General features: G+C 50.9%; 2 protein-coding genes across 8 annotated transcripts in view; one reads left to right on the top strand and one right to left on the bottom strand.

Moving 5' to 3' along the window:
- The window catches only part of KIF9 (kinesin family member 9), a 46,587-nt gene extending 34,748 nt beyond the window's left edge, over positions 1–11,839 (top strand). For 5 of the 7 annotated variants that reach the window (XM_038390580.2, XM_043509782.1, XM_043509781.1 and 2 more), the window contains 3 exons: positions 937–1,052; positions 7,455–7,559; positions 10,380–11,820. In XM_038390580.2, the coding sequence (XP_038246508.1) occupies positions 937–1,052; positions 7,455–7,559; positions 10,380–10,487 (329 nt within the window). In that variant the 3' untranslated portion in view covers positions 10,488–11,820. Of the gene's footprint in view, positions 1–936; positions 1,053–7,454; positions 7,560–10,379 lie in introns of all 7 variants that reach the window. The other 2 variants (XM_038390583.2, XM_038390579.2) reach the window with 1 other exon arrangement.
- A 1,210-nt stretch (positions 11,840–13,049) lies between these two features.
- LOC119851178 (tubulin delta chain-like) overlaps positions 13,050–25,490 on the bottom strand; it is a 47,325-nt gene continuing 34,884 nt past the window's right edge. The window contains exons 5-10 of the mRNA XM_038390587.2: positions 23,704–23,841; positions 21,998–22,139; positions 20,494–20,676; positions 19,854–19,949; positions 16,801–16,958; positions 13,050–13,282 (exon numbers count right to left, since the gene is read on the bottom strand). Coding sequence (XP_038246515.1) covers positions 13,050–13,282; positions 16,801–16,958; positions 19,854–19,949; positions 20,494–20,676; positions 21,998–22,139; positions 23,704–23,841 — 950 coding nt within the window. The remainder of the gene's footprint in view (positions 13,283–16,800; positions 16,959–19,853; positions 19,950–20,493; positions 20,677–21,997; positions 22,140–23,703; positions 23,842–25,490) is intronic.

The raw sequence follows: 25,490 nt of genomic DNA, 5'->3' as shown, positions 1-25,490 counted from the left end.
CCACACTGAAACAACTGCCTTGTGTTATTCAGGTAAGTACACATAGGGCCAATTCCTAACCACACGGAAGGTTTTGCCATTGGCTTAAGTGGGATCAGGATTTGGCCCATATTTGGAGCTGCCGATGTCTATGTTAATTTGAATGTGCAAACCACAGTGTGACCGTTGGTAGGAACGCACTTGGTGTTTTCATGGAATGCGGAGGTGACTCGTTTGGACCAGGGTATAAAGTCAGTGGTGTTATAGTCATGTCAGTAGTGCCTAGGAAAAGCAGGGCTCTGGTTTGGCTTTCTTCATTCTTCCATACTTTCCAGGACACAAAACAAATGCAGGACATTCCTGGGGGTTACTGTGCTTTTCAGAGCTTAATTCCCTCAGATTAGGCCCCAAGGCAGAGCATGCCGGAGGAATCAGGCTTTAGAGACGTGTGCCTGGGAAATGCATATTATTAGTAATAAGGACAAGTTCTAGCCGCGCTGCTCTGCCTCTTGTGCATTCTCAGTTGCTATTATGGGATGGCAAGGGGCTATGATGCTCATTTAGCACTGGAGGCAAAGTCCGACCAAAAATGTGCTGACTGCTTAAAATTGCTGCTTCCAAGTTTCCAAATGTCTGATTAAAACCTGTTCTCATCTCTAGCACTGTGTAGGAAGAGCGACCTCTCAAGGCCTCTCAGATAGTTCTAATCTGCACGTTCCCTATAGCTGTCACGGGGGCAGAGACTGTGCCTGCTTCTCATTTAAAGGTGGAGGAATATGACCAGGCCCTAAACAGCATATATCAACTGATGGCACCATTCGGGTCACTAACGATGGTACAGATTTAGACTATTGTGGAGGTGCATGTCTAGTCATTGTGCAGCGTGCCAGGAAAAATACAAACCTGGCCCCCTTTGTTACCACAGCCCTGGTTATTGTCCCCTACTTTGTCTTACAGAATTTGAAATCTGGTACAATGAGTCCTTCCTTATCCCTGAGGATGTGCAGGAAGCTATAAAGCCTGGAGGCAACATCAGACCTGGAATGATTCCCATGAACAGAGTCCTGTCTCTGGTGAGTTGTGCTGGGGAGTCCTGCCTTCCCTCTCTGCTTGACAGCGGTGTCATACTGTCGTCACAGGCACTACCAGTCCTGGTGGGAAGAGGGAGGTTTGCAGCTCTGGCCCTTTTTGGGGTCAGTGAGGTGTAAGACTGGGACACCAGGGGGGGAAGCAGATGGCAGCTACTGGCACGTGTCTTGTTTTTGTGGTATTGTTTTCTCTTATTCATGGTCACACTAACAAAACATCTATTGATCCAAGTGCATGACCATCCGCTTGATGTCAACAATCAGGCGAGTGGTCAAGACGGCACAGGGAGTAACTGAGGGGTTGTTTCTAGTGTCTATCATCAACTAAATTAAGAACATAAGAAAGGCCCTACTGGGTCAGACCAAAGGTCCATCTAGCTCAGTATCCTGTCTGCTGACAGTGGCCAATGCCAGGTGCCCCAGAGGGAATGAACAGAACAGGTCATCATCAAGTGATCCATCCCCTGTCACCCATTCCCAGCTTCTGGCAAACAAAGGTTTGGGACACCCTCCCTACCCATCTTAGCTAATAGCTATTGATGGACCTATTCTCCATGAACTTATCTAGTTCTTTTTTGAACCCTGTTAGAGTCTTGGCCTTCACAACATCCTCTGGCAAGGAGTTCCACAGGTTGACCGTCTCTTGTGTGAAGAAATACTTCCTTTTGTGTGTTTTAAACCTGCTGCTGATTAATTTCATTGGGTGACCCCTAGTTCTTGAATTGTCATGTCTCCACCTACTGTCCATTGCCACTTAGCCAGACCGCTGTAGAGAGATGCAATCCCTGAACTTTTCTCCTGCCTGAGCATGGGCAGTTCTCCTAACTGTTCTCATTCCCCGACTCTTTTCTCATTAATGTTGCTCTCCTCTGAACGCTCTCTCCAGGGTGCTTCTTTATTTTAAAATGTGGGATTCAAAACTATAATGCTGTTTGACATTGCCCTGGTGCCACCAATCCCAGAGAGGCTCAAAACACTTCTCATTCTGTACACACACAGTACCACTGAAATGCAGCTACCTCTGGGGTATACCATGACAGCTGAAACCCAAACAGTATTGAGAAGGGTGGAGTTACTTTGTATTACATATTTGCATTATCCCTGCTTAACCCTTGCAGATCCTGACCATAGCAAGGGGATCTAACGGGTTTACTTTTTTAGAAGAAAAATTGAAAAGGAATTATTTTGCCACTAAATGTACCCTTATTTGGAATGTAAAGCTCAGAGTTAAGCGTTACCTCCCAAACTGCTCTAGAAAGACACATTAGAGTGTTTTTCAAGGACAGTCGTGGTAGGTGCCTTCCCTCCCTATTGAATTACTCCACCTCCAGAGTATAAAGAGCACAGGTTTGTTATTAGTTATCGTTGAACTACAGACAAATACTTATACAAGGATCATGGTAGATTTAAAAAAATAAAAATAAAAATAGGTGTTAACTCTGTCCAGAACAGCCCAAAGGGGATAAACACTCAGAGTGAATGCGCCTATTGAAGTCAATGGCAAAACTCCCATGATGCCAATGGGACTAGATTTTACTGTTCACATATACAAGACAACACATCAAAAGTAACTTCTATTAGAAGTAACATAACCCTGTCTAATTCTAGGACTATTCAGAAGTTGGACCAACCTCATCTCACCTAGTCTTGGTTTACCTGGTCTCTAGGCTTCTCTTCCAACACCTCTTAAACGAGAAAACCAGCTAAGGTCATGCAGCCTAGAGTTGGCAGTTCAGATGTCCTGGCTTCTCTTGTGCTGTTTACCATCTCGGAAAGTCCAGTCCACCAAACATCTCCTTGAAGTGTGTTTTCTAGCTCTGGGCTCCCAACTTTGAATCAAAACCTTTCCCCACACAGGCTTCCTGAGTGGTTTCCAACCTTGGACTATTTGTCCTCCTTACGAGTCGAGCCCAAAAGGTGGTAGAATGTGCCTTGCATCTCCCTCTGACTTTTGATGATACAGGTTTACATCACAAGGATGCCTCTATTAATACAACCCAGTGCAGCAGTTGCTTTGCTTTTCCTTTTGCAAGGCATTGCATTACTCTTTTCTATTCAGCAAGCCCCAGCTCTGTCTTTGTGGGAGCATCACCCAGGCCTGTGCCCTTTGGTTTATAGTGGGGTATTTGATCATTTCGTCCTACTTTAACCATTTTGCATTTGTCTGTATTGAATTTTAATTTAATGATTCCAGCCCATTCCTCCAATGCCCTGGAGCGCCCCGTTCTGGGCAAGCATGCTTCTGCAGCACTCTACAGGCTTGTGTTTTCCCCCACAAATTAGGGTTTCAGATTTGGATTACACCAGGATTATCTGCATTTATGCCCAACCCAAGTTTCTTTATTGGTACAGGGTCACCTTATCCCTCCCCCAAACAGGAGTATTTACGTTGTTCTAAAACCCAGCGTCCAAGGACAACAGCAGTCTCTCCTCCTTACAGTTCTCCCCGTTCACCAATTCTCAGGGCTCGCTCCATGGAGACAAGCTGAATCTCTAGCCCAGGATTCAAACACAATCCTTTAATATTATAGTTTCTGCCACCTTTTCCCAGCTGGTGCCTTTTCAGGGCTCTGGCCCTGGAAACAAGCTTCTTCTCTAGCCCAGGACTCCAGGTGCTTCTTACCAGGCTCAGCATCTTCGTCTCTTTCCCAAACACTCTCCTTACCCTTGTGCCTGGAGGGGCGGGCGGGCGGGCGGGCAGGCAGGCAGGCAGGCAGGCAGCCCCTCACCCCTGCTGCTGTGTCCCTCTTGATAAGGCAGAGGTGCTTTCACTTTAGCCCAGTTGGGCAGGTGATAATCAGTCACAGGTGCACTAGCCTCCCCTGCTCCCTTTTAAAGGGCCAGTCACCCTCTGACGTTCATACTGTAGATTTTAGCCCATTCTCCACCCAATTTCTGACCCCTCCCATCTTTATGTTGTTCATGAACTTGACTTCCACGTTTTCCAAGCCATTCATGAGAAGACGGACTATACTCCTGAGGGAAAGGAGTACTTGTGGCACCTTAGAGACTAACAAATTTATTTGAGCATAAGCTTTCGTGAGCTACAACTCACTTCATCGGATGCATCTGATGAAGTGAGCTGTAGCTCACGAAAGCTTATGCTCAAATAAATTTGTTAGTTTCTAAGGTGCCACGAGTACTCCTTTTCTTTTTGTGAATACAGACTAACACGTCTGCTACTCTGAAATCTATTCCTGAGGGTGCTCACTTGAGACCTGACCCCAACACACTCCCAGTCACTGTCAGATTTGGGTATCCTTCAAACGCACATTTCTCTTCATTGTCCTTATGCCCTCCATGCTGGCATGCTGGAGAAGTGCTGGGAGGAGAGATTAGAAGGTGGGCATTAAAGGAGAGGGCTGTTCAGATAAACACATAGGTGGGTGTCTGTCCGCCAGCTCTAGTGAGTCAAAACCCACCATGCACATGTGGCATTAGACTTTAAACTGGGCAGATTAGTCCTTTTTCTGCTCCAAGAAGCCCCATGTCGTTTTTCCAGCCTGCCACGGAGAACAGGTTGTCCTGGCTGCAGATATCGATAGAGCACAGCCATTAGAAGATGTGGAGTTGCTCCTTGCCTACACCGGTTGGTGTGGCCGGCCAACAGAGAAATGATGGAACCTCCTGTCAGAGTCTGACTGGCCGCCTGTAAACTGCCCAGGGTTCCTCATATACCCCCGGCACTGAAAGGGGAAGAGCTCTCATCTCCAGTCCATGTCTTTCTTGCCTCTTATAGGGCCCCCAAGATCATACTATCTGAGTGCAGTATCACAGGAGACTAACTTCCATTCATGTGAAGGGCCTAGACTGCCCTTAATTGATAAGAGAATCAACTCTTCCATTTGCAGTCGCAGATACGTCTGCAGCCTCCTGTCTAATCCTTTGTTGTTCATATAGGGCTGGGGCGCATTCACGAGCAGAGTGCCCCCCTCAGGTCAGGACACAGCATTGCAGGGACTTGTCCCACTCTGTCACCCCCCTTTTGTCAGCTGATCTGTTTCTGCAGTTGTCAGTTCTGGGTAGTTCAGCCTCTGGATTGGTCATAGGTAACGCGTGATCCCATCCCAGCAGCACCCGGGTTTACCATGGCGCCAGACCCAGAGTCAGAAGAGGCCCCGGCCAGTCTGATCGCCTGGCCAGGAAAGCTGCCCCCACCCCTTCTTCGCCTCTTCCCACCCCTGCTCTGCCACAGCCCCGCCCTCCGCCGCCTCCCCCCCCCCCGCGCAGTCACGGGGCAGCGAGAAGTGGAGCGACCCAGACCCAGACTGCTCCCACCCGCCAGCTCGTGCTGTAGGAGCGGTTTCCCCCTGCCCCCCAAGCCTGGGGAGGAGATGGAGCAGTGGGGAAGGGGCAGGAGGTGGGGGAAGCAGGGGCAGTGGGGAAGAGGCGGGGGGAAGGAAGGGGGTGGGATGAGAAGGAGATGGAGCGGTGGGGAAGGGGCATGGGATGGGGAAAAAGAAGGAGGTGGGGGAAACTGGAGCAGGGGGGAAGAGGCTGTGGGACCAAAAGGGGTGGGGTGAGGAGGAGATGGGCAGTGGGGAAGGGGCATGGGATGGGGAAGAGAAGAGGAGGGGGGAAGCAGGGGCAGGGGAAAGAGGCGGGGGGAAGGAAGGGGGTGGGGTGGGGAGGAGATGGAGCGGTGGGGAAGGGGCAGGGGATGGGGAAGAGAAGGGGAGGGGGGAAGCTGGAGCCCAGCCTGCGGCGTCCCCTTGGCAGAAGCTGGGGGCCCCCCTGTTCAGCAGGCCTATCGAACCCTCACCCTGACAAGCCCCACCTCCCCTGCATCTGTACCACCCCGATGAGCCCCCCCAGACACCCTGCCCACTGAGCCCGAACCACCTGCACCTGGACCCCCACCCAAATGAACTCCACCTCCCCTGCACCTAACCCCCCCCCTGCTGAGCCCCAAACACCTTCACCTGGATCCTCTGCAGAGTCCCACTGCCCCTGCATCTGGAACCCCCCAATGAGCTTCTGTGCATCCAGATTTCCCACTGAGCCGCCCGCACCCAGATTGCCCCACAGAGAACTCTCTTACCCCACCTGTATCCCCCCCCACACTAAGTCCCACTGCCCTTGGCTCCTGCTACCGGGCTGAGCCTGCTCACCCACACCTAGTGGGCCTGGCATAGGGGGGCAGGTCCCCGGGGTGTTTCTGGGGCAGGCCTGGCCCTTGCACTATGTCAGGGTTGGGTGCATCCTCACCGCTGAGTCCCTGTCCCAGGGTGGGGTCAGGGGAGGCTGCAGGGTGATCTCCCACTTCCATGCAACCTGTGGCCTGTGTTCCCCACTGCTATGTTGGAGCCTCCCCATTTATTTATTGACGAGTAAAATTTGCAGAATTTTAAAATATTGTGCACAGAATTTTTAATTTTTTGGTGCAGAATCCCCTCAGGAATCTGGGGTGCTGTGCAGCTGTGATGGTGGGACTGTGAGGAAGGTGGTGGGCAGTAGGGAGGTCCAGGGGCGGGGCGAGCAGTGTGGTGCAAGGGTGCTATGCAGTTGTGGTGGGAGGCCAGCGGGGGAGGTCTCTGGGAGGGGTGAGGGCTGGGCCTAGAGATCTGTGGTGGAGGTCTCTGGGCAAGGGGGTGCTGGGCATAAGGGTGAGGCACAGGGCGGGGGGGGGGTGGTGCGGTGCGGGCCTGCCCTCAAGGGGAAGGGGCATGCTGGCAGCACAGGGCTGGGCAGGCTAGTGTGCTTCTGGCAGCTGTAGGTTCTTAAACAGTGCCCTCCTGCTGGGCTGCGCAGAGCGGGGCTGCTCCCATCACACTCTGCCTCATTGCCCCCAGCCCGCCCTTCACTCTGGAGACTGACCATCCCACCCCCCTGCACCTTGCCCCATGGGGGCCCACAAATATGTTCGGCCCTGGGCCCACAAAAAGTTAATCCGGCCCTGCATTCCAGGGTAACCAAAGTCTAACTAAAGAATCCAATTAAATGTCCAAACAATGAATCTTCTGCCCCGTTGGGTTATGTTGCATTTCCCTGCTCTACACCCCTACTCGCAGGCCCTGCACCGTTTCTTCTCTGCTCTTGAGGCAGAGCAGGGCCTCCCTGGGCTTTCTCCCTGGAGGCTCTGCTTCTTAGCAGGTTTCCCCTCCCCTTCTCCCAGGACCTCCCTGATTCTCTCAACCCCTATCTCAGGGCTTTCCATGGGAGCCTAAGCTGCTCCCTGGGGTTCCTATCACAGGGTCTCTGACTGTGTTTCCTTGAGCTTTTTCATTCTGGGGCCCAGGTGTTCACCCTGCTAACACCTGGCCCCTTAGTCCCACCCCCTCAGGCTGGGATGCAGTTAATTGCTGTATAGGTGGGGCTGGCCCTAATCCCCCTCCAAGGGGCCAGTCACCCTGTCACAGTTGGGTTTTCGCCTTCTCTTCCTCCCAGGATGAAGATGAGCAGGAGCGGTTTGACCGGCTGCAGGGGGAAGTCCTGCCAGCCTGTCCAGATTCCACCTCATTCTACAATGCCAAAATGAAGACTGATCAGAAGGTAGCGTGAGTCGGTGCCAGGCCGCAAGTGGGTTTGTCAGCGTCTGCTGGTAGTGCAAACCTGTGCCAGGATTTTCTGTTGGGGGTAAATGCCCACTGTGTGCAGGATGGGGCATCGGCAATACCCTCTGAAATGACCCCTGTTCAGTTATACAGCACAAGGAGCTGTTTGCAGCCCTGTTCACCGCTCCCTCTCCCACCCCGGGGGCTGGCGCTTGGTGGTCATATGCTACAGGATGAACTCTGAATTTCTTCCCAACACCTCAGCTATCAGAGTAGCAGCCGTGTTAGTCTGTATTCGCAAAAAGAAAAGGAGTACTTGTGGCACCTTAGAGACTAACAAATTTATTAGAGCATAAGCTTTCGTGAGCTACAGCTCACTTCATCGGATGCATTTGGTGGAAAAAACAGAGGAGAGATTTATATACACACACAGAACATGAAACAATGGGTTTATCATACACACTGTAAGGAGAGTGATCACTTAAGATAAGCCATCACCAGCAGCGGGGGGAGGAGGGGGGGAAGGAGGAAAACCTTTCATGGTGACAAGCAAGGTAGGCTATTTCCAGCAGTTAACAAGAACATCTGAGGAACAGTGGGGGGTGGGATGCGGTGGGGTGGGGGGGAGAAATAACATGGGGAAATAGTTTTACTTTGTGTAATGACTCATCCATTCCCAGTCTCTATTCAAGCCTAAGTTAATTGTATCCAGTTTGCAAATTAATTCCAATTCAGCAGTCTCTCGTTGGAGTCTGTTTTTGAAGCTTTTTTGTTGAAGGATAGCCACTCTTAGGTCTGTAATGGAGTGACCAGAGAGATTGAAGTGTTCTCCAACTAGTTTTTGAATGTTATAATTCTTGACGTCTGATTTGTGTCCATTCATTCTTTTACGTAGAGACTGTCCAGTTTGACCAATGTACATGGCAGAGGGGCATTGCTGGCACATGATGGCATATATCACATTGGTAGATGCGCAGGTGAACGAGCCTCTGATAGTGTGGCTGATGTGATTAGGCCCTATGATGGTATCCCCTGAATAGATATGTGGACAGAGTTGGCAACGGGCTTTGTTGCAAGGACAGGTTCCTGGGTTGGTGGTTCTGTTGTGTGGTGTGTGGTTGCTGGTGAGTATTTGCTTCAGATTGGGGGGCTGTCTGTAAGCAAGGACTGGCCTGTCTCCCAAGATCTGTGAGTGATGGGAGTTGTAGTTGTCCCAGTGAGTTGTCCTTCAGGATAGGTTGTAGATCTTTGATGATGCGTTGGAGAGGTTTTAGTTGGGGGCTGAAGGTGATGGCTAGTGGCGTTCTGTTATTTTCTTTGTAATGACTCTAAGGGCCAGAGCCTCAGCCAGTGTCAATGGCTGTGACGACAGTGGCGCTACACTGATTTTCCCCAGCTGAGGATCCGGCTACCGTGGCTTGGTCTCTAGTGCTCTGGCACTGCTATGGGGCAGTCTCATAATAAAGAGACACTCAGGACTTCCCCTCCCATGCATGGCAGGGGCTGGGAGCGTCAGGCAGTAGAGTGCTCTCAGCAAGTTACTGTGGACATTGATTCTTGTTGTGACTTTTAACAAAGCTTGGGAAGGGACTCGGGATGTAGCTACTCTCTGGCTCAGCCAGGAAATTCTGTATATTCAGCTCTGTGCTGGGGAACAACTAGGAAACCTGGTGAAAACATGGTGTCTGGCGTAATCAGGTGGGGCATATCCTACAGTCAATCACGGAGCGTTCTCACCAGGGCAGCTAAGGCAGTGGGGGCAGAGAACCTGGGCTCTGCAACCAGATCCACTTGCTTAATACTGTAGCAAAAAAAAAAGCAAATAAAAATCTCACTAATTATTACACAAGGCACAATTAGCCTGTGGAACTGATTGCCACAAGATACCACTGAGGCCAAGAGCTTAGCAAGATTCAAAAAAGGACTGTATCTATATGGGTAATTGTCACAGGGTGGCTGATCACCCCGTGACTGAAACAGGTACAGCTCCCCTGTGCCAGAGCATGTGCTCCCAGCCAGCCAAAAGCAGGAGGCGGGTGCGAGGAGGCTATAAAGGATCAGAGGGAGTTCAGTGAGGGCACAGCTAGAAAGGGAATTGCAGAGTGAAGCTGCAGGGAGAGAGGGTCTCATGCAGGGAGTTGGGGCCAGGCAAAATAACCTTTGGGAGAAGGCAAAGAAGACAAGCCCAGCCCTGCATCTGCTCAGGCAGCAGGAAGGGGCAGTACCTCGGGGAAGAGGGGCCGTGCCCAGCTTAAGGCGGGGTGGAAGATTTGTTTTTGTGGTTGCGTTTTACAACTTTGTGTTAACAAAGAAACCAAACCCCAAGAAGGGCTGTGATTGGCTGAGAGGCTGTGTGGAGTTTGCTTAAGGAGCCCTGGAAAAGGGGAAACTGGGGCAGAGCACGGCAGAGGCACCCCTGGCCCCAAGGGCTGCTTGGGTGGTGGTCACCATGTTACAGTAGTGGCCACATCCAGGCTTACAGTAGTAAGGATTCTAAACCAAACACCCCCAAACCAACCTTCAGTTGATGGGGGTAAGGAGAAAACTGTCCCTGGGGACAGGTTATCCCATAACTGCCCACTAGTGGGTTTTTTGCCCCTTCTTTGGAATCAGGTGGGACGGGCCTGTGTTGGAATGGGTTACTGCACTAGGAGGGCTCTGGCAGTTCCCATGTTCCCGATGAGGACAACTTTTCCAAATAAGCGTGACACGGGTGAAAGTAATGTTGTGACGGCTCTGATAACCATCTCTGCATCTAAACTATAGGCCTGAAGAACTGGTGCCATTTTAATAACTAGATCTTGTTTTCTGTTTTCAGCACAAGTACTTTAGAGCCATGGCCGCCCTTCAGCAAATGCACAAGAAACCTGGATTCATCACAGCTACGGTGAAGAACAAACCCCCAGCGGTGCTCCATGTCATATAGCAGGTTCAGGACAGAGCCATTTGCGTTGTGTTCTATACAAGGAAATGAACCAAACTGACCTCAGAAAATGATCAGCATTGATTTCCACAAGAGACTTATCAAAAAATAAAACTGGGCTCGTGACAAATTGCTTTGGTTGGCTAGAATGAAGGTTAGTGCTAGATAAAGTAGAGTCATCGGCGCCCAGAGAGGAAGATAAAATACATGTTCGTTAATTGAACTAGGAGAACTTGTTTCCCTGACTCTGAAAAGTGCAATGCCTTGGCAGGGCAGGCTTGTGCATGTTACCGGTGAGCTGCAGAGGAAAGAAAACCAAGCTTGTGCCTCTTTGCGACAGGTGAAAAGGCCTGAAGGGTTGTTCTTTCTCATATGTTTTACCATTAGAAATACCAGGAGTGTCCAGGCCAGGCCCCTGGTGGTGTGGCCTCTTTCGGAGGACCCAGAAAATTCAGAGCTTCTGAAACGTCAGAATCTTACCCGCCACTCCAGCCCCTTGATGCCAGACAAAGTGGCCAGAATGGCACACAGGGGCTCTCAGCATGTGTCTACACTGCACGCTAAGCCCAAGTCTGTGGGACCTGGGCTTATGGACCTGGTGTTTCCAAGCCTGGATGTAGCCACGCTGCACTGCAAGCCTGAGTTTATGGTTACTGGACTGGGTCTCCCAGACGTGCTGACGCGTCCATACTGCGCTATGCAGGCCTTCTGACTCAGGTCTGCGGCTTGAGCTGTGTCCACGCTGCATAATGACAGGGCTGGGACCCAAGTCACAGCAGCATACGGGCTCTGCTAGCAGGGGCCTAGGAGCCAAATGCCTGCTGACCCGAGTCAGACTGATTGGGGGGGCGGGGAAGTGGGGCTTGAGCTCAAGCCTGAGTCAGAGCCCGGGCTTAGTGTACAGTGCAAACACACCCTAAAATCCCTCGATCCAGCCAATGGAGAATTCTTGTGCAAGAACAGAAGAAGGCAGCCACAGGTGGTCCTATGAGGACCCCTTCCTCTTGAGGGCACAATATTAAGGGAACAGAAAGAGACAAAACCTAACAACCTAGTGATGCTGGGGCATCTTCAGCCAGTACTAGGCAGCTGGTCAGGTATCATGTTGGGCCAGGGTTTTAAACAACCATCTTTTGACCTTTGTGCACAATTGCTTCTTGGTACAGCTGGTTCTACAGCCTGCTTTCAGCTTAGTGCTAAATACATAAGGACGGCCAGACTGGGTCAGACCCAGGGTCCATCTAGCTCAGTATCCTGTCTGCCGACAGTGGCCAGTGCCAGGTGCCCCAGAGTTAAGGAATAGGACCGGTCTTCATCAAGTGATCCATCCCCTGTCGCCCAGTCCCAGCTTCTGCCAAACAGAGGCTAGGGCCACCATCCCTGCCCATCCTGGCTAATAGCCATTGAGGGACCTCTCCTCCATTAACTTATCTAGTTCTTTTTTGAACCCTGTTAGAGTCTAGGACTTCACAACATCAAATAACAGGGTCCTTGTTAAAACCTGCAGGAGGTGCTCTGTCAGATGCCCCAAATGGAAGGGTGGGGTTTGCCCCTCCCTGTCCCCAAACATTGCCAGTGCAACGTGTCCAAGCCTTTAGCCTGGTTAAGGAACATCTGAGGTCCTGTCTACAGGCCAAATTGCAACCATGTTGTAACTGCGTCTCCTGCCTGGCTGTACAAGTGGAGATGAGTCAGGTCTTTACTAGTGTGTAGTCTTCTCCCTGAATAAATCTGCTCGGGGTTTTGTTCAGCCCTCTAATTACCTGCTCAGTTTCTCTGCTTTGTAACCCTGTCTGTTCATAGCTTCAGCTTCCTCTCTGGTTTCCCAGGGACCAAATTAGGGACCAAAACCTGTTCCCCTTCGTCATGCAGGGTGGCTCCCCCTCTATGGAAGGTGCTAGGATTTAGCTTTAGCTCGAAGCTAAGGAGAAGGACCCACACCCTAGATCTCTAAGAGCCTTGTGTCACCATCCCAAAGTGAGCGAGATCTTCCGAGGCAAGGCGTGTCCAGGTGGTATGTTTATAGGCTTTCTTGGCGGCCTTGCCACATGCCCTCTGTCCTCCAAAAGCAAAGGCATGATTCCTCTACGACTCCCCTTGGCTCCAGGGGCATACCAACTTGCTGCTAATCCAAACCAACAGTAAATGACTACCCCTGCAATGCTGGCTCAGCTGTGCTGGCTGGCCCTGTGTGGGGGGGAGCCCTTCCCCTCCCATCACACATTCGGTAGGGTTGGTTCACTCCCTTATACCTCTATACCAGGTCTGGATAGCCTGTGCGGGGGCATGAAGGGGCTCTTGCTCTCCATACCACCCCTGCCTGGGCCCATGGACCAAGAGACAGTCGAGCCCACAGTCTTTTTCGCACACACTCACACCTCACCGGCTGAGAAGCGATTCTATTTGTCTAGTGTTATGTGTCACAGTATTGATTTACAGCAGCATCCCCCTAACGCAGAACCACCCCTTTCCCAGAGACCCTGGCACGATCTTTCCTGGAGGTTCTCTGGGCTCTCAGGGGGAAGGCTGACAGCCAGCAGCCTGGAAGTGCCAAAGCAGACAGCATTATTCTCCCAGCCGGCTGTAATCGTCTGCCACAGAGCAGAGCATCTCGAAGGCCTGCTGGAAATCCTCCTCCTCGCAGCCGTATCGCCAGTACCAGTGGAGGTAGGCGTTGGTCTTGTACATCGCCTCTGCTCTGGCCATCACCTGCTGCAGGAGTTCCGCTGAGCTGCTGTGTTTGGCGCAGACAGTCAGCGAGTGGCTGTGACATCCAGGCTCCACGATGTTGAGAGAATCTGGGGATGGAAAGTCATCTCTTCACCCGGACGTATTAACCCTTCACAAGCTACGTGTTCCCGAGAGATCTTCTCCCACCCGGAAAGGGTTAAGAGGGACATATGGCACCTACCTCATTCCCGGAGGGGGAAAGCCCTCTGCATTCTAAACATCTAGCTCGCTAAATCTAGGTCTACCACTGTGTAGGTGAGAACTCTTCATAACACTGGTCTTGCAGCAAAGTGCGGAGCAGAATTATACAAGAGCCTCATTTCCAATAATACGCACATGTGAAATCTTACAGGGCCTTATCCCACTCCCCTGAAGTAAACAGCCACCATGTGACCAGGTACGAGCCACTCCTCTACCTCCCTCTCATTAAAGCGGGGATCATACTTCCCTCGTTGGAGTGGTGTGATGCTTCATTAATGTGTGTAAAGCAGGGGAGATCCTCATTGGCCCTTTAAACACAACCCCACTAGCACCATCTCAGAGCCGAGGACAGTCCGAGAGGAAACTCAGCATGAACACACCTGTGGTTTTATCCTCTACTCACTGCTCCTCAGTCGCTATTGGACAAGGGCCTCAAGAAGTGTACTGACCGGCGGATTGATTGTGCTGGGCCTGTTTCACATGCTTGGCTAACGTAACAAGGCAAAGGTGTGTGCAGCTTTCCGTTCTCTCTCTTAACCTGGAGTTACTGCTTTTTGTATAAATAAAAGCCTAATGACCCTAATTCTATGTAAAAAGTGTGCATTTCCCTGCTGGCTCTTCCCAGCATCACACTGAAGGTTGGTCTGTGTTTGTACAGCCCCTAGCACAACGGGCTCCTGATCCGTAACCAGAGGCTACGGTAACACTACTAATAATGAATACATGGATTCAGAGGTTTCTGCAGCTGTAGTCCCTGCTGCTGGGTCTGCCTTTGTCCATTGGTTTTTGACAGGCAAACACCCGAGTCAGAAGGAAGGAGCCTTCCCCTACAAGGGTCACTGCAGCTCCTACCTGTTTTTGCTTTCAGTTTTGCTGCCTTTTGTCCCTCCTTTCCCATTTTGCCCCAGTCTCTTCCCACTGTCCCCTCTCTCCTTCATTTCTCCCTTTCAATCCCTTTCACAACTGCACCATTTGGGTGCGAGGGGCTTATGCATGTTCTAAATGAGGAGGTTTGAGGGTGAGCCAATGAATTTGAGGTCGCCTCCCTCCAAACATAGGTGACTTGACAGTGCTCCTGGTGTCTCCGCTCAGCAGGGTCCCAGGACTGGGCTAACGAGGGTGCTGCAGCCAGGACTGGGCTGCCTTACAGTTATGGGACAAAAGCTCCCACAAAGCCAGCAGCACCAACTAGTTCTGCCAGCCTCTCCCGAGCACCTCACTATGGAAAGGACCAAGGATCTGGAGTCCCCACATTCTTGGGGAAGCTACAGAATGAACTAGAGAGCCCAGCTTCCCCCCAGCTCTGGCCTCGGGTGGGAGAGCTGGAGGGGAGGTGCTGGTGACACTGCTCTCTGGGTCAGTCATGATCTAGTGCTTCTGCACAGTGCTGGGGGCACCAAGCAGCTAGAGATCCCTTCCTGCTGAGCCATAAAACAAAGGCCTGAGCCACTCATGGCTATTAATTCTTGGAGCCCCAAGGAAGCGTGGATTGAGTGGCAGTGAACTACACTGAGAGAATCCCAAGGAATCTGAGGGCAAGTCTACGCTACAAAATGAAGTTGACTGAAGTTATGTTGCTGTATGTCCACCTGCAGTAATGAAATCGCTTTTGCATGTCCACTCTACACTCCTTGTGTGGGCGGGGCGCATCCTCCCCAGGAGACTTGCACCGATTTGATGGTCAATGTGGGGCGCTGTAGGACACTGAAAAGCCGCATCAGGGGATGGTAAGCAACACCATATCTAGAGCAGTGGTGTGCAAGCACTGCCCCCGCAGCTCCAATTGGGCGGGAATGGGGAACTGTGGCCAATGGGAGCTTTGGGGGCAGTGCCTGCAGAGAGGGGCAGCGTGCAGCACATGTGCCCCCACCCCCCCAGGGGCTGCAGGGGCATGTTGGCCCCTTCCAGGAGTGGCATGGGGTCGCAGCATACAGGAAGCCTGTCTTAGCCTTGCTGAGCTGCCCATCGAGGTAAGTGCTGCCCAGCGTGAGGCTGCACCCCAGCCCTGAGCCCCCCCTGGAGCCAGCACCCCATGCCCCTCCTGAACCCCAGCCCCCTGCCCCAGCCCAGTGAAAGTGAGTGAGGATGCGGAAGAGCAAGCGAGGGAGAGAGGAGGGGATGGAGTGAGCGGGACAGGGCTTTGGGGAAGGGGCGGGCTAGATCCTGGGTTGCCCTTAAATTCAAAAAGTGAAATTGGACGTAAAAAGGTTGGAGACCACTGATCTAGAGTGACACTGTGTCGACCTAACTACAATGACCAAAGCGCTTCGCCTCTTGCAGAGGTGGAGTTATTAAGTCAGTGTAGTGGGCGAGTTATGGTGGTGGGAGTGACATTTGAGTGTAGACGCTTACAGAGTTAGGTTGATGTAAGCTGCCTTGTATTGACCTAACGCTGTAGTGTAGACAAAGTGATACTCCACTTCTCCTTCCTGCCTCAGCTTGCTCCAACCCGATATTGCCTTCCCCATCTCACTCGGTGCCCCCTCCCTCCCCACCAAATCAGAGCCCTCCCACATCTCTATCCCTCACCTCCACCCTTCCACCTGCAGGGACCCTTCCCCTCACTGCAGCGTCCTCCCCCTGCCCTTCGTCTGAGCCCCTGCTTCCCCGGGCTGGCTTCCAGCCACTCAGACACTGGCCAATCCTCAAGGATCAAATAGCCCCTGGCTCCCTTAGAACGAGTAGGGATGTTAACTCCAGCTTGGCTCCTTACATTCTGCCTTCCTACATAGCCCACCCAGCCAGGTTGGGCACAGTAGAGATTGTCAGGCCATGTCTGCACAGCAGTGGGCCAGCCGCAGGTGTCCAGTTGCTGTGCAGACAAACCCACAATGACCTTGAGCTGAATTCAGTCCTGGGATACGTGGAGGCAGCTCCACTGAAGTCAATGCTTCTGCTTCCATCAGGCTTGAATTGGTTCCTCAGGTACCAATAGAAAGGATGGTCTTGGGATTAAGGCCTGGGATTCAGGAGACCTGCGGCCAGTTTCTGGCTCTGCCACTGACTTCCTGTGAGACCTTGGGCAAGTCTCTTAATCTCTCTAGGGCTCCCTTCCCTTTCTGTAAAATGGAGAAGAACGGTCCTTCGTTATGCATCTGTCAGGATAAATGAAAGTGAGTTTCTGAGGGGCTCAGATGCTACAGCGGTGGGTGAGATGCAAGTGCTTAGACAAGACCAGCAATGAGTTCAGTGGACTTGGTGATGTCTCTGCAGGTTTTCAGATGCTTCCCCAACCTGTGACCTTTTCTCCAAAGCAAAGAAAACCTCTCTTGAGCACAAGGAATGTGACACGCTCTTGTTTGACCGTTGCAGACTGGCTGCATTTGTCAGCCTGTCCCATATCCCCAGCAGCAATATGCACAGAAGAGGGCCCAGCGAGACTGACCTGTCCAGCAGCTGAGAGGGAAGGGATTCCAAGGAACACAGCGGTAGGCTTGCTTCAACTTCCTCAGCACTGAGTCACGGGACAGAAGAAAGGTGTCCTCTTGGTAGCTGCGGGCTACAGCGAGCACAGAGGTGCTATAATGCTGCAAACAAGGCAAGCTAAGGGCAAAGTAGATCCAGGAATGACCTTCAGAGCTTTCCCCCAGCCGGTGGGGAAGAATTCTCCTTTCCCGGCTTGAACGCTTCCCACCCTAGAGTTGCCAAGGCTGGGATTTGAATCTGCTGGACATTTTGATCACAAATCTAGTTGTGTAGGGCAGGGAAGTCAATGGATTTGTGACCTACTGGCTAGAGCAGTGGACTAGGACTCAGGAGACCAGGGTTCTATTCCTGGCTCTGCTGGTGACCTTGGGCAAGTCACTTTCCCCTTTCTGTGCCTCAGTTTCCCCCGCTATATAATGGGGATGATGATACTGGCCTCCCTTGTTAAGGGCTTGAGATGGATGGGTGAACAGTGCTGTATAAAAGCTAGGACATATTCTTCTTCTCAAATCTAGTTCAGGAACTCCGTGGGGTCAGAATACAACTCCTGTCTAAGTGGCTCTGCTTGGGGCCTAGACGCTACTGCAGTAAATATCCCAGACAGCCTGAATAGATCCAACCCCTGCATCATGCAGCACTCCATTACCCTTCCCTGAGAGATGGACCTTTCTCTCTGGGACACTGTTTAAAAGCTAAAAGAAAAGGAGTACTTGTGGCACCCTAGAGACTAACAAATTTATTAGAGGATAAGCTTTCGTGAGCTACAGCTCACTTCGTCGGATGCAAGTACTCCTTTTCTTTTTGCGAATACAGACTAACACGGCTGCTACTCTGAAACCTGTTTAAAAGCTGCAAGGCAGGTCGGTGAATGTACCCCATCTCCTCTCCTTGGGCCAGCAGAGGTAGGCGAGTGGCAGAGGAGGAGAGGGAGTAGCTCACACCACTGCAGTGACCCTGACACACGGGCTTAGCGAGGAACAGTACTGCAAACTCCAAAGCATGGGCCAGGGCTTCCTGCTCATGCCCTGCAGATGGACAGGTGACAGCAGGGACCTGAGGCCTTGAAGGAGGTGGTGGCACGGAAGTTATAACAGAGGGAAGAATAGTGGGGGACCTTTAAGGTTTTATAAAGGCTTTAGAGGACCCCTCTCCAGTGACATGGGGTGAAGGCTGTGTCCATATCACCACCTGTAGGATGGGGACAATAATACTCCTTTTCGTCCGGCTTGACCAGCTAGACTCTCAGCTTCTCAGGACCTGCTAGGTGTTTGTACAGCGCCGGGCAGAACAGGTCCCCAGCATTGGCTGGAGTCCTCTAGCTTAGGGGTTCTCAAACTTCATTGCACCATGACCCCCTCCTGACAACAAAAATTGCTACATGACACCATGAGGGGGGACCGAAGCCTGAGCCTCAGGCAGGGGGGCCAGGGCCAAAGCCACAGCCCCACTGCTCTTGGCAGAGTGGTCCCTTCTGACCTTAGTATCTATGAATCTATGAATGCACAACAGACGATGCCAGGCTGTCCCAAAATACCGTCCCCCTGGGAAATGAGAAACAAACCAAATTCACCAGGAGCTACAGTGAAAACATGTCGGTTTCACTAAAAACTAGGGGACAGAGCCTGAGCTTAGTTTGACTAAGGTAAGTTCAATAAAAAAAAGCACAAACAGCTGCATCAGTGCAATGTTACGGTAACACCAAAGCATCAGGGAATGCAGCACTCATACTGAGCGTTCAGTAGTGAACGCTCCCACATTGCATAGGTCTCAATCCCCTCTCGCACAATCAAGCAAGCCACCCAACAGGTACCATGGAGGGGGAAAAGTTTCCAATGGCCGTGCGCTGGGTGCGCAGACACCAAGGGTGAAATGCACATGTGTAATCATGCGAAGAACTTTTTTTTTTGCATTTAATTTCCAAACAAAGGGGAGATAAAAGTGGCCCAAGCCCATTAGAAATTAAATGGGTCCCCACTCAGCTTTGACCTCACTAAAATGACATGGGGACAAAAAGCAGACCCCCACATGTCATTGACGATGACAGGTTGAGGGAGGGTCAGGGTCAAATCATTGCCACTTTCATTCCGACTGGTGAAAGGCATTTTCTGCCAGGCTGTATTAGCAGGGCAGCGGTGCATCTGCAGTCTTGCCAGCCCAAAGTGAGTGGGGAGTCAGGCTATGTCTACACTACAGCGTATGGTGGCAGAACTTACATAGCTCAGGGGTGTGAATAACCCCCCCACCCCGGGCAACATAAGGTACAGCGACATAAGCGCTAGTGTGGACAGTACTCAAAAGCTCTCCCCTCACCATAGCTACTGCCTCTCGCAAAGGTAGTTTTATTATGCTGCCCCGCTGAATGTGTAGAGAAGCCATCAAGCTCCTGGAGAAAAAAATCCTGAGTTATTTTTAATCTCATGAATTCAAAGCTACACAAATAATCAAACATTGGCTTTTTCTTTGCCTGCTGTTTCTGAGCCCAGGTCAGAAATTAGGGTCATATTTCCAGACTTTTCTCCAGAACCATGAGGTCTAGAAATTTACCATTTCCAAGCCGAAAACGGAGATTCTCATACAACTACATGTTTCCAGCGGGGGCGCTTTAAGAGAAACACCAGCTATTGCAAGACTTGAGATAAAATGGAGACGGCCTCTGGGGGCAGCAGCAATATGAACTTTTCATCTTCTGGAGGACTGTGCAGTGTGTTAGTCAAGGAGCCACTTATCTCCCTCCTGCAAGCGGCCCATCACAAGCTGCCCCTGGCCAGGCTCAGACACTAGGATGTCACAGGAGTTTCAGAGCATCACGGGCTCTGCTTAAACCCACTGTGTGGGCTTCTGTACTTAAACCTGATGGTGGGCCACATTTTAAGACTCCACAGGAGTCTTGTATTGGTCTTTTAAATTAGCTGCTGGGCTATGGACTGACCTGGACAAGTAGAGTGAGAATATGAGACTCATCTGAGAGGCTCAGAATCTCTGTTCAAGTGGTGGGACAGGCCCCAGTCCTACCTCTTGCAGGCTTGAGCTATGTGAAGGAATTTCATCGTCGGCATGGGGCAGACAGACCTCAGCAGCTCCCAGGGTTCCAGCCCCAGACTGATTCCACTGAAAAGCAAGGGAGAGACATACAGTTGTCTACCACCACCACGGTGATACTTAAACAGCTACTGAGTAGTGGAGCCTTATCTCTCAGAACCTCTTTATTGCCCCACTCAGACACAGACACCCTTGCTAGCCTCTGCTGGCTTCTTGGTTTCCAGGGAGAGAGTGTTGCAGGCTAGTTATCCTGTAATATCCAGTTAGCTATGGCTGAGTTTAATAATAAGGTCTTTGGATGTTCAGGACTCATGCATGCTACTTTTGCTTTCGATGTTCATTTATCTCTGCTCCCTTGGTCCCTCCGTTCCCACACTGGGAATATTTTGACTGCACTTAGCGGTTTTTGCCTCCATGCCAAAGGATTCACCTAAAGCTTTCTATGGACTAGATTTTATGGGCCAGATCCTCAGATGGTGACTACTGGCACAGCTTGCTTGTAACTGATAGAGTTACGCCAATTTCTACCAGCTGAGGACTGCAGTACATCTAGTGTCATCTGCAGAGCACCAACAGCGGTTGGAAAGAAGACAATTATCTGTGCTTGGTTCACCTTCCTGTCGTGAAAGCCTTGAGAGGGTAAAGCAGCCCAGCAAGGCAGGAAGCAACGTAGGTGTTCATGGCGGAGAGGGAGACCTGGGGCTGCATGTCAGACACTGGCGCTTTCTTCCCAAGCAGAGCTGCTGTCCTCCTCAACACGGCATCGTTCTGAAACAGGAGGACGCCGTCGACATACCTAGACAGACATAAAATGGAGTCACTGTTCCTTTGGAGTTCGGGGTCTCCGCCACAAGTCCTTAGGCAGGAATCCCACGGAAGTTAGTGGAACTTCGGCCTGGGTCAGGACTGAGCAAGTCCTCACAGCTTGTTCCAGAGGTACATCAGATGACCGTGTGAGTGAAGCCCCATTCATTTGTATGAGTGGAGTGCTTACAGGTTCCAGCCAGAATCGGGGCCTCATTGTGCTAGGCACTGTACAGACACACATCAAGAGACAGCCCCTGCTTGAAAGCTAAAGAGGCAGGACAAAGGGATGGGGAAAGGTGGTGTGATTGAGATGACGTGACTTGCCCAAGGCCACCCAGGCAATTTGTAGGAGATGTGGGAACAGCTCTGCTAAATGCCAGGCCAGCGCCTTACACCTGCGACCTTCCCCCTCATCTCAGTAGTCGTGCCAAAACTTCCCTCGCCCAGTCAGGTTTCACTTGCTCAATATCCTAATTGTACCAGTAACTCCAGCATCAGGGGCTGCAGGTTTCGAACCCTGGGCCACGGGGCTCTTAGAAGCCAGTACGTTCCAACCTCCCACCCCATGATCTGCTAGGAGTTGCCACAACTTGGCAGAGGACTCCCAGGCTGGGCTCTGACTGGCAAAACCCTGCAGGTCCTGATTGGTCCCCTGCTTCTATTTAACCAAGCAGAGAAACAGGAAGTTGTCTGGTTTCAGAGTAGCAGCCGTGTTAGTCTGTATTCGCAAAAAGAAAAGGAGTACTTGTGGCACCTTAGAGACTAACAAATTTATTAGAGCATAAGCTTTCGTGAGCTACAGCTCACTTCATCGGATGCAGAAGTTGTCTGTGTAACTGGGTTTTCCTTGCTTGGGACGGACTGCCTGCCCTGCACTACCTGTTCCTGCTGCCTGACTCTGACCTCCTGGTACCCTGACCCTCACTCCCAGCATGCCCTCTGGCCCATCTCAGACTCTGATCTCCTGGTATCCAGACCCAGCCTGCCTGCTGGCTCCCAACTGCTGCTCCACCCCCTAGGTCAGACGGCCCAGCCGTGACATCCAGTCATCAAGAGCACCTGCCAGGAAAAGCAGGGTAACTTAGTGTAGATTATTCCATAGCTGCCCACTAGGCAATAGGTTTTATGTTCTATATTTCTCAGACAGCGAGCTCTTTGGGAGCAGGGAGTAGGCTTTTGCTCCACACTGTGGGAACCACCACGCTACAAGAACCACCTTATTGAATGGTGATCAGCGTCCGGCGCGTAGCATCACGATTTGCTGCTGACCTATTGTCACTGCCCAACTCCCACAGCCCCCAGGAACGTACCTCTGGAGCCACGAAAGGCACAGCAAGGAGTTGTAGTGCTGCAGAGGGCTCTCGCCCGCCTGGTGAGGGGCTACCGTCACTGACAGGATCTGACCCAGGGAGTACTCGTCTCGGATCGCTTCACACAGCCGGGAACTGAGGCCTACGTGCAAAAAAGCCCCCAAGCCTGTTCATAAACATGATCGGCCGCCTAGCGCACAGAGCTCTGGCAATCGCCATGCTGGTCTTGTCCGTATGTGCCTGAGAGGCAGTGTGTTCCAATGGGAACAGGGAGCCAGGAGATCTGGATGCTAGTCCCAGCTCAGCCCCTAACTGGCTGCGTGACCTCAAGCAAGTCAGTTCAGCTTTCTGTGCCTCGGTTTCCCTGCCCACCCTTCATTTGCCTTGTCTGTTTGGACTGTAAGCTGTTTGGGGTCATGGACTGTCTCTTGGTAGGAGTATGTACAGTGCCTCGCCCAGCAGGCCCAGATTTGGATTGGGGTCTCTATGTGCAACAATAATAGAAATAATAATACACCCACCGATGGCCACAAGGAGGTGCTCACTGCATGGTGCTAGTTAAGAGCTGACTGTGTATTAGAATAGTAGCAACTGTTATAGTTAAGGTGGTATAAGCATTTCCATTCTAATTTCCTGTTTTAAGTTGGGGGGGGGGGAGTGTATAAATAGAACTTTCACCTTTCCTGCTGAAAATCTTCCAGAATTGTTCTCTTCCTGGCAGTGAATTTTTCTGGCAAGTTTGACCAGTAATGATGGAGCCACTTTTGAGTGAGAGGAGAGTGGGGAAAAATATACTTTCCTCATGATTTAAAAAAAAAAAAATCTTGAAACATCCTCTAGCTGATCTCACAAGGTGTTCTGCGGAGGCAGATTAAGCCACGCACAAATGTCAAACTCACTGAGCTGTGCAAGGAGGGGGTGGGGGACATGTAGTGAAAGCCCTCAGCAAATGAAGACAGGAACTCCGACAGAGCCTGCCTCTTCACTGCACCTCTTGCAAATGCTGCAAAGGACCTTGTAAGGAGATTAGACCCTCCTGAGGGTTTCTAACTAAGTATCTCCATAGTATAGATTTTTTTTCCTATCCTTTTTCTGTAAATAAAAAAAAAACCTTAGAAATTCCATCAATAAACTATGTTAAAAATGTTAACGTTGCCTGTTAAACACTCAACATCCAGGAAGGGACAGTTGCATGTACAACCTTAACTCTGCCCCCACCAGTGCTTGCCTAATTGTTCGGGTTTACCTCATATTTCTCAAATTATGCATTCTAATGAATACATTTTTCTTCTACAACCTTAGGTACACATATGCAGCATCAGCTTGTAGTGTTGGGGATTGCTTTGTAGGTCAGAGTGCTTTGGAAAACCACTTACATGAAAGGTACAGAGTACCAAATACGCTGCAAGTAACAGTGAAACACCGCAAGAGTAACAGTGAAAAAGTGACGGCAAATGTAATCCAGCTAAATTTGTTGGACAGTTACCTGCCATCTCCCCTGGATTGCACCTGTGTAAAGCAGGCTTCTGGTTGAAAGGAAGTTTGTACGGTGCACATGGAGGGAAATGTGAAATAACCTGGGAGGACCTACTGAAAAAAATAAGTTCTCTTGTTTTCCCATCACAATATCTACCTAGCCCTCCATCCATGAAGTATCCAAGCACCTTCCACATCAAACCAATTGCAAGGGCAAAGTCCCTACACACCAGCTCCTTTACCGCCGCTGAGGCTATGGAAAAGCACCGTCCCATAGTAACAGTCTCTGCGCTCGACCTCCTTCCGCAGACTCTCCATCGTCCTTTCTAGGAGGTTCTTCTCACTGGCTGAGTGCAGGCCATGGTATCCTGTCAACATTAAACCATTTAGAGGCCAAAGTGAGCTCACCTCAGCCATCAGTGCTCAGACAGCTTCTGGGTCACGCGACTTAAGGATTTTTTTTAATTATTCAACACTTCATTCATCTCTGCATTAAGGGCATATCGTCTATATCTGAATTCTTGTGCATGTCACTGTGTCTAAACTAATCTCAGCAGAGCAACAGCTGCTTCCAGTGCAGGATGAGTGAAGGCCAGATAGTGCAAACACACCACTTTAGGCTACTCTGGTTTACCACAGGAGTTTACACACTGGGGTGCACTGGCCCCAGGCCTAAAGCCACCCTGACCTCCTACCCCTATTGCCATGCACCAAGCAACACTCAGTGCGAGTGGATGGATTTATTTCAACACGTTCAGAAGGCTCTGCTCCAGCTGCCTCCTAGCATGGTGAATCCGGATCCTGTATGCACGCATCAAGAGCATCTGCTCTACTGCGGCTAGGCAGCTCCAGGGACAGAACAGAAGACTGTCCCTCCCAAAACACAGGTCTGCCAATATCAGGATGCAGAGGCACTACTGGAACACGACCAGGGAAGGGGCTAGCTTTGACTGTGTATCTGTAGGTGGGGGTGGGTGGGGCAAGGGGGCTGAAAGCCCAATAAGGAGGCTTGCAATTTATTAAAAAAAAAAAAAAGTCTATAAATTATGGGCTAGAGAGGAGAAGCAACCTCCAAGGAGGTAGAGGAAGGGCTGCTTTGTCTGTGGGCTGAATAGGGCCTTTTTATTACTGTTTGTGATGGATGTGGGCATGTTGGGAATATTTTTGATGCCTGTGTGCACCTCGGTTTCCCTCTAGGCTTTGCATTGCCATGCACTGAGTGTAAAAGGAAGGGATGAAGGATTGACTGAACAGCCTGGTTGGAAACCAGAGTCATAAACGGAACAAAAGCGGCACAGGTGAATGGAGGATCCAAAGAGAGAATGGAAACCCCAACAGCCAGGACAATCACACTTCGCGACCACGGCCAAGAAGAAGCAGATTCTCCCCCCACCCATCCCCACAAGAAGCAGAGCAAAGCCCCCCCCACCCCACACACACAAGTGGGAGAACAAAGGGGGAAAACAGTGTCGGGTGACCGCGTAAAGAGCTGAGCTCAGAGATACCGCATGTACAGTAGGAGACAAAACAGAGAGAAAGAGACAGGGCCAAAATGGATTTTGCAGCAGCTTGCCTGGAAGAGCCCTGATGCTGCCTTAGCTTCTTTAGGCTGACCTAAGGACTTTCAGAGTCTGTAGGCCAGGTGACTAACACACTGTTACCTGGTTCTGAAAAGGCTGCCTGATATCCCTGCAAATACTCACTGGGAGCATGGAAGGGGTACAGGACAAGCCCACTGCTGGAGTCTGGCTTTCCTGGAGGGAGCCATGGAGACAGACATGGTTGGCTGGCACCTGAAGGCCCAGTTTTGGAGTCCTGGAAGTCACAGGCTGGGGCCTAGACTGGACCTTGTGGATCTGTGACATTATTAAAGCCAAACAGCACTACATAATGGCGAATACAAACTAAGGAAAAAGACATCCTAGTAATGGACATTGGGGCATCACTGATATCCAGTGAGGATTTCACTCGTCTTGTTTTGCTGATGGAGGATGTGGGCTGACTCATTTTATCAGAG

Source organism: Dermochelys coriacea, chromosome 2, assembly GCF_009764565.3.
Source record: "Dermochelys coriacea isolate rDerCor1 chromosome 2, rDerCor1.pri.v4, whole genome shotgun sequence".
Lineage (NCBI taxonomy): Eukaryota > Metazoa > Chordata > Testudines > Dermochelyidae > Dermochelys > Dermochelys coriacea.
The sequence above is the reverse complement of the archived record's forward strand: the minus strand, read 5'-3'. Positions and strand labels throughout refer to the sequence as shown.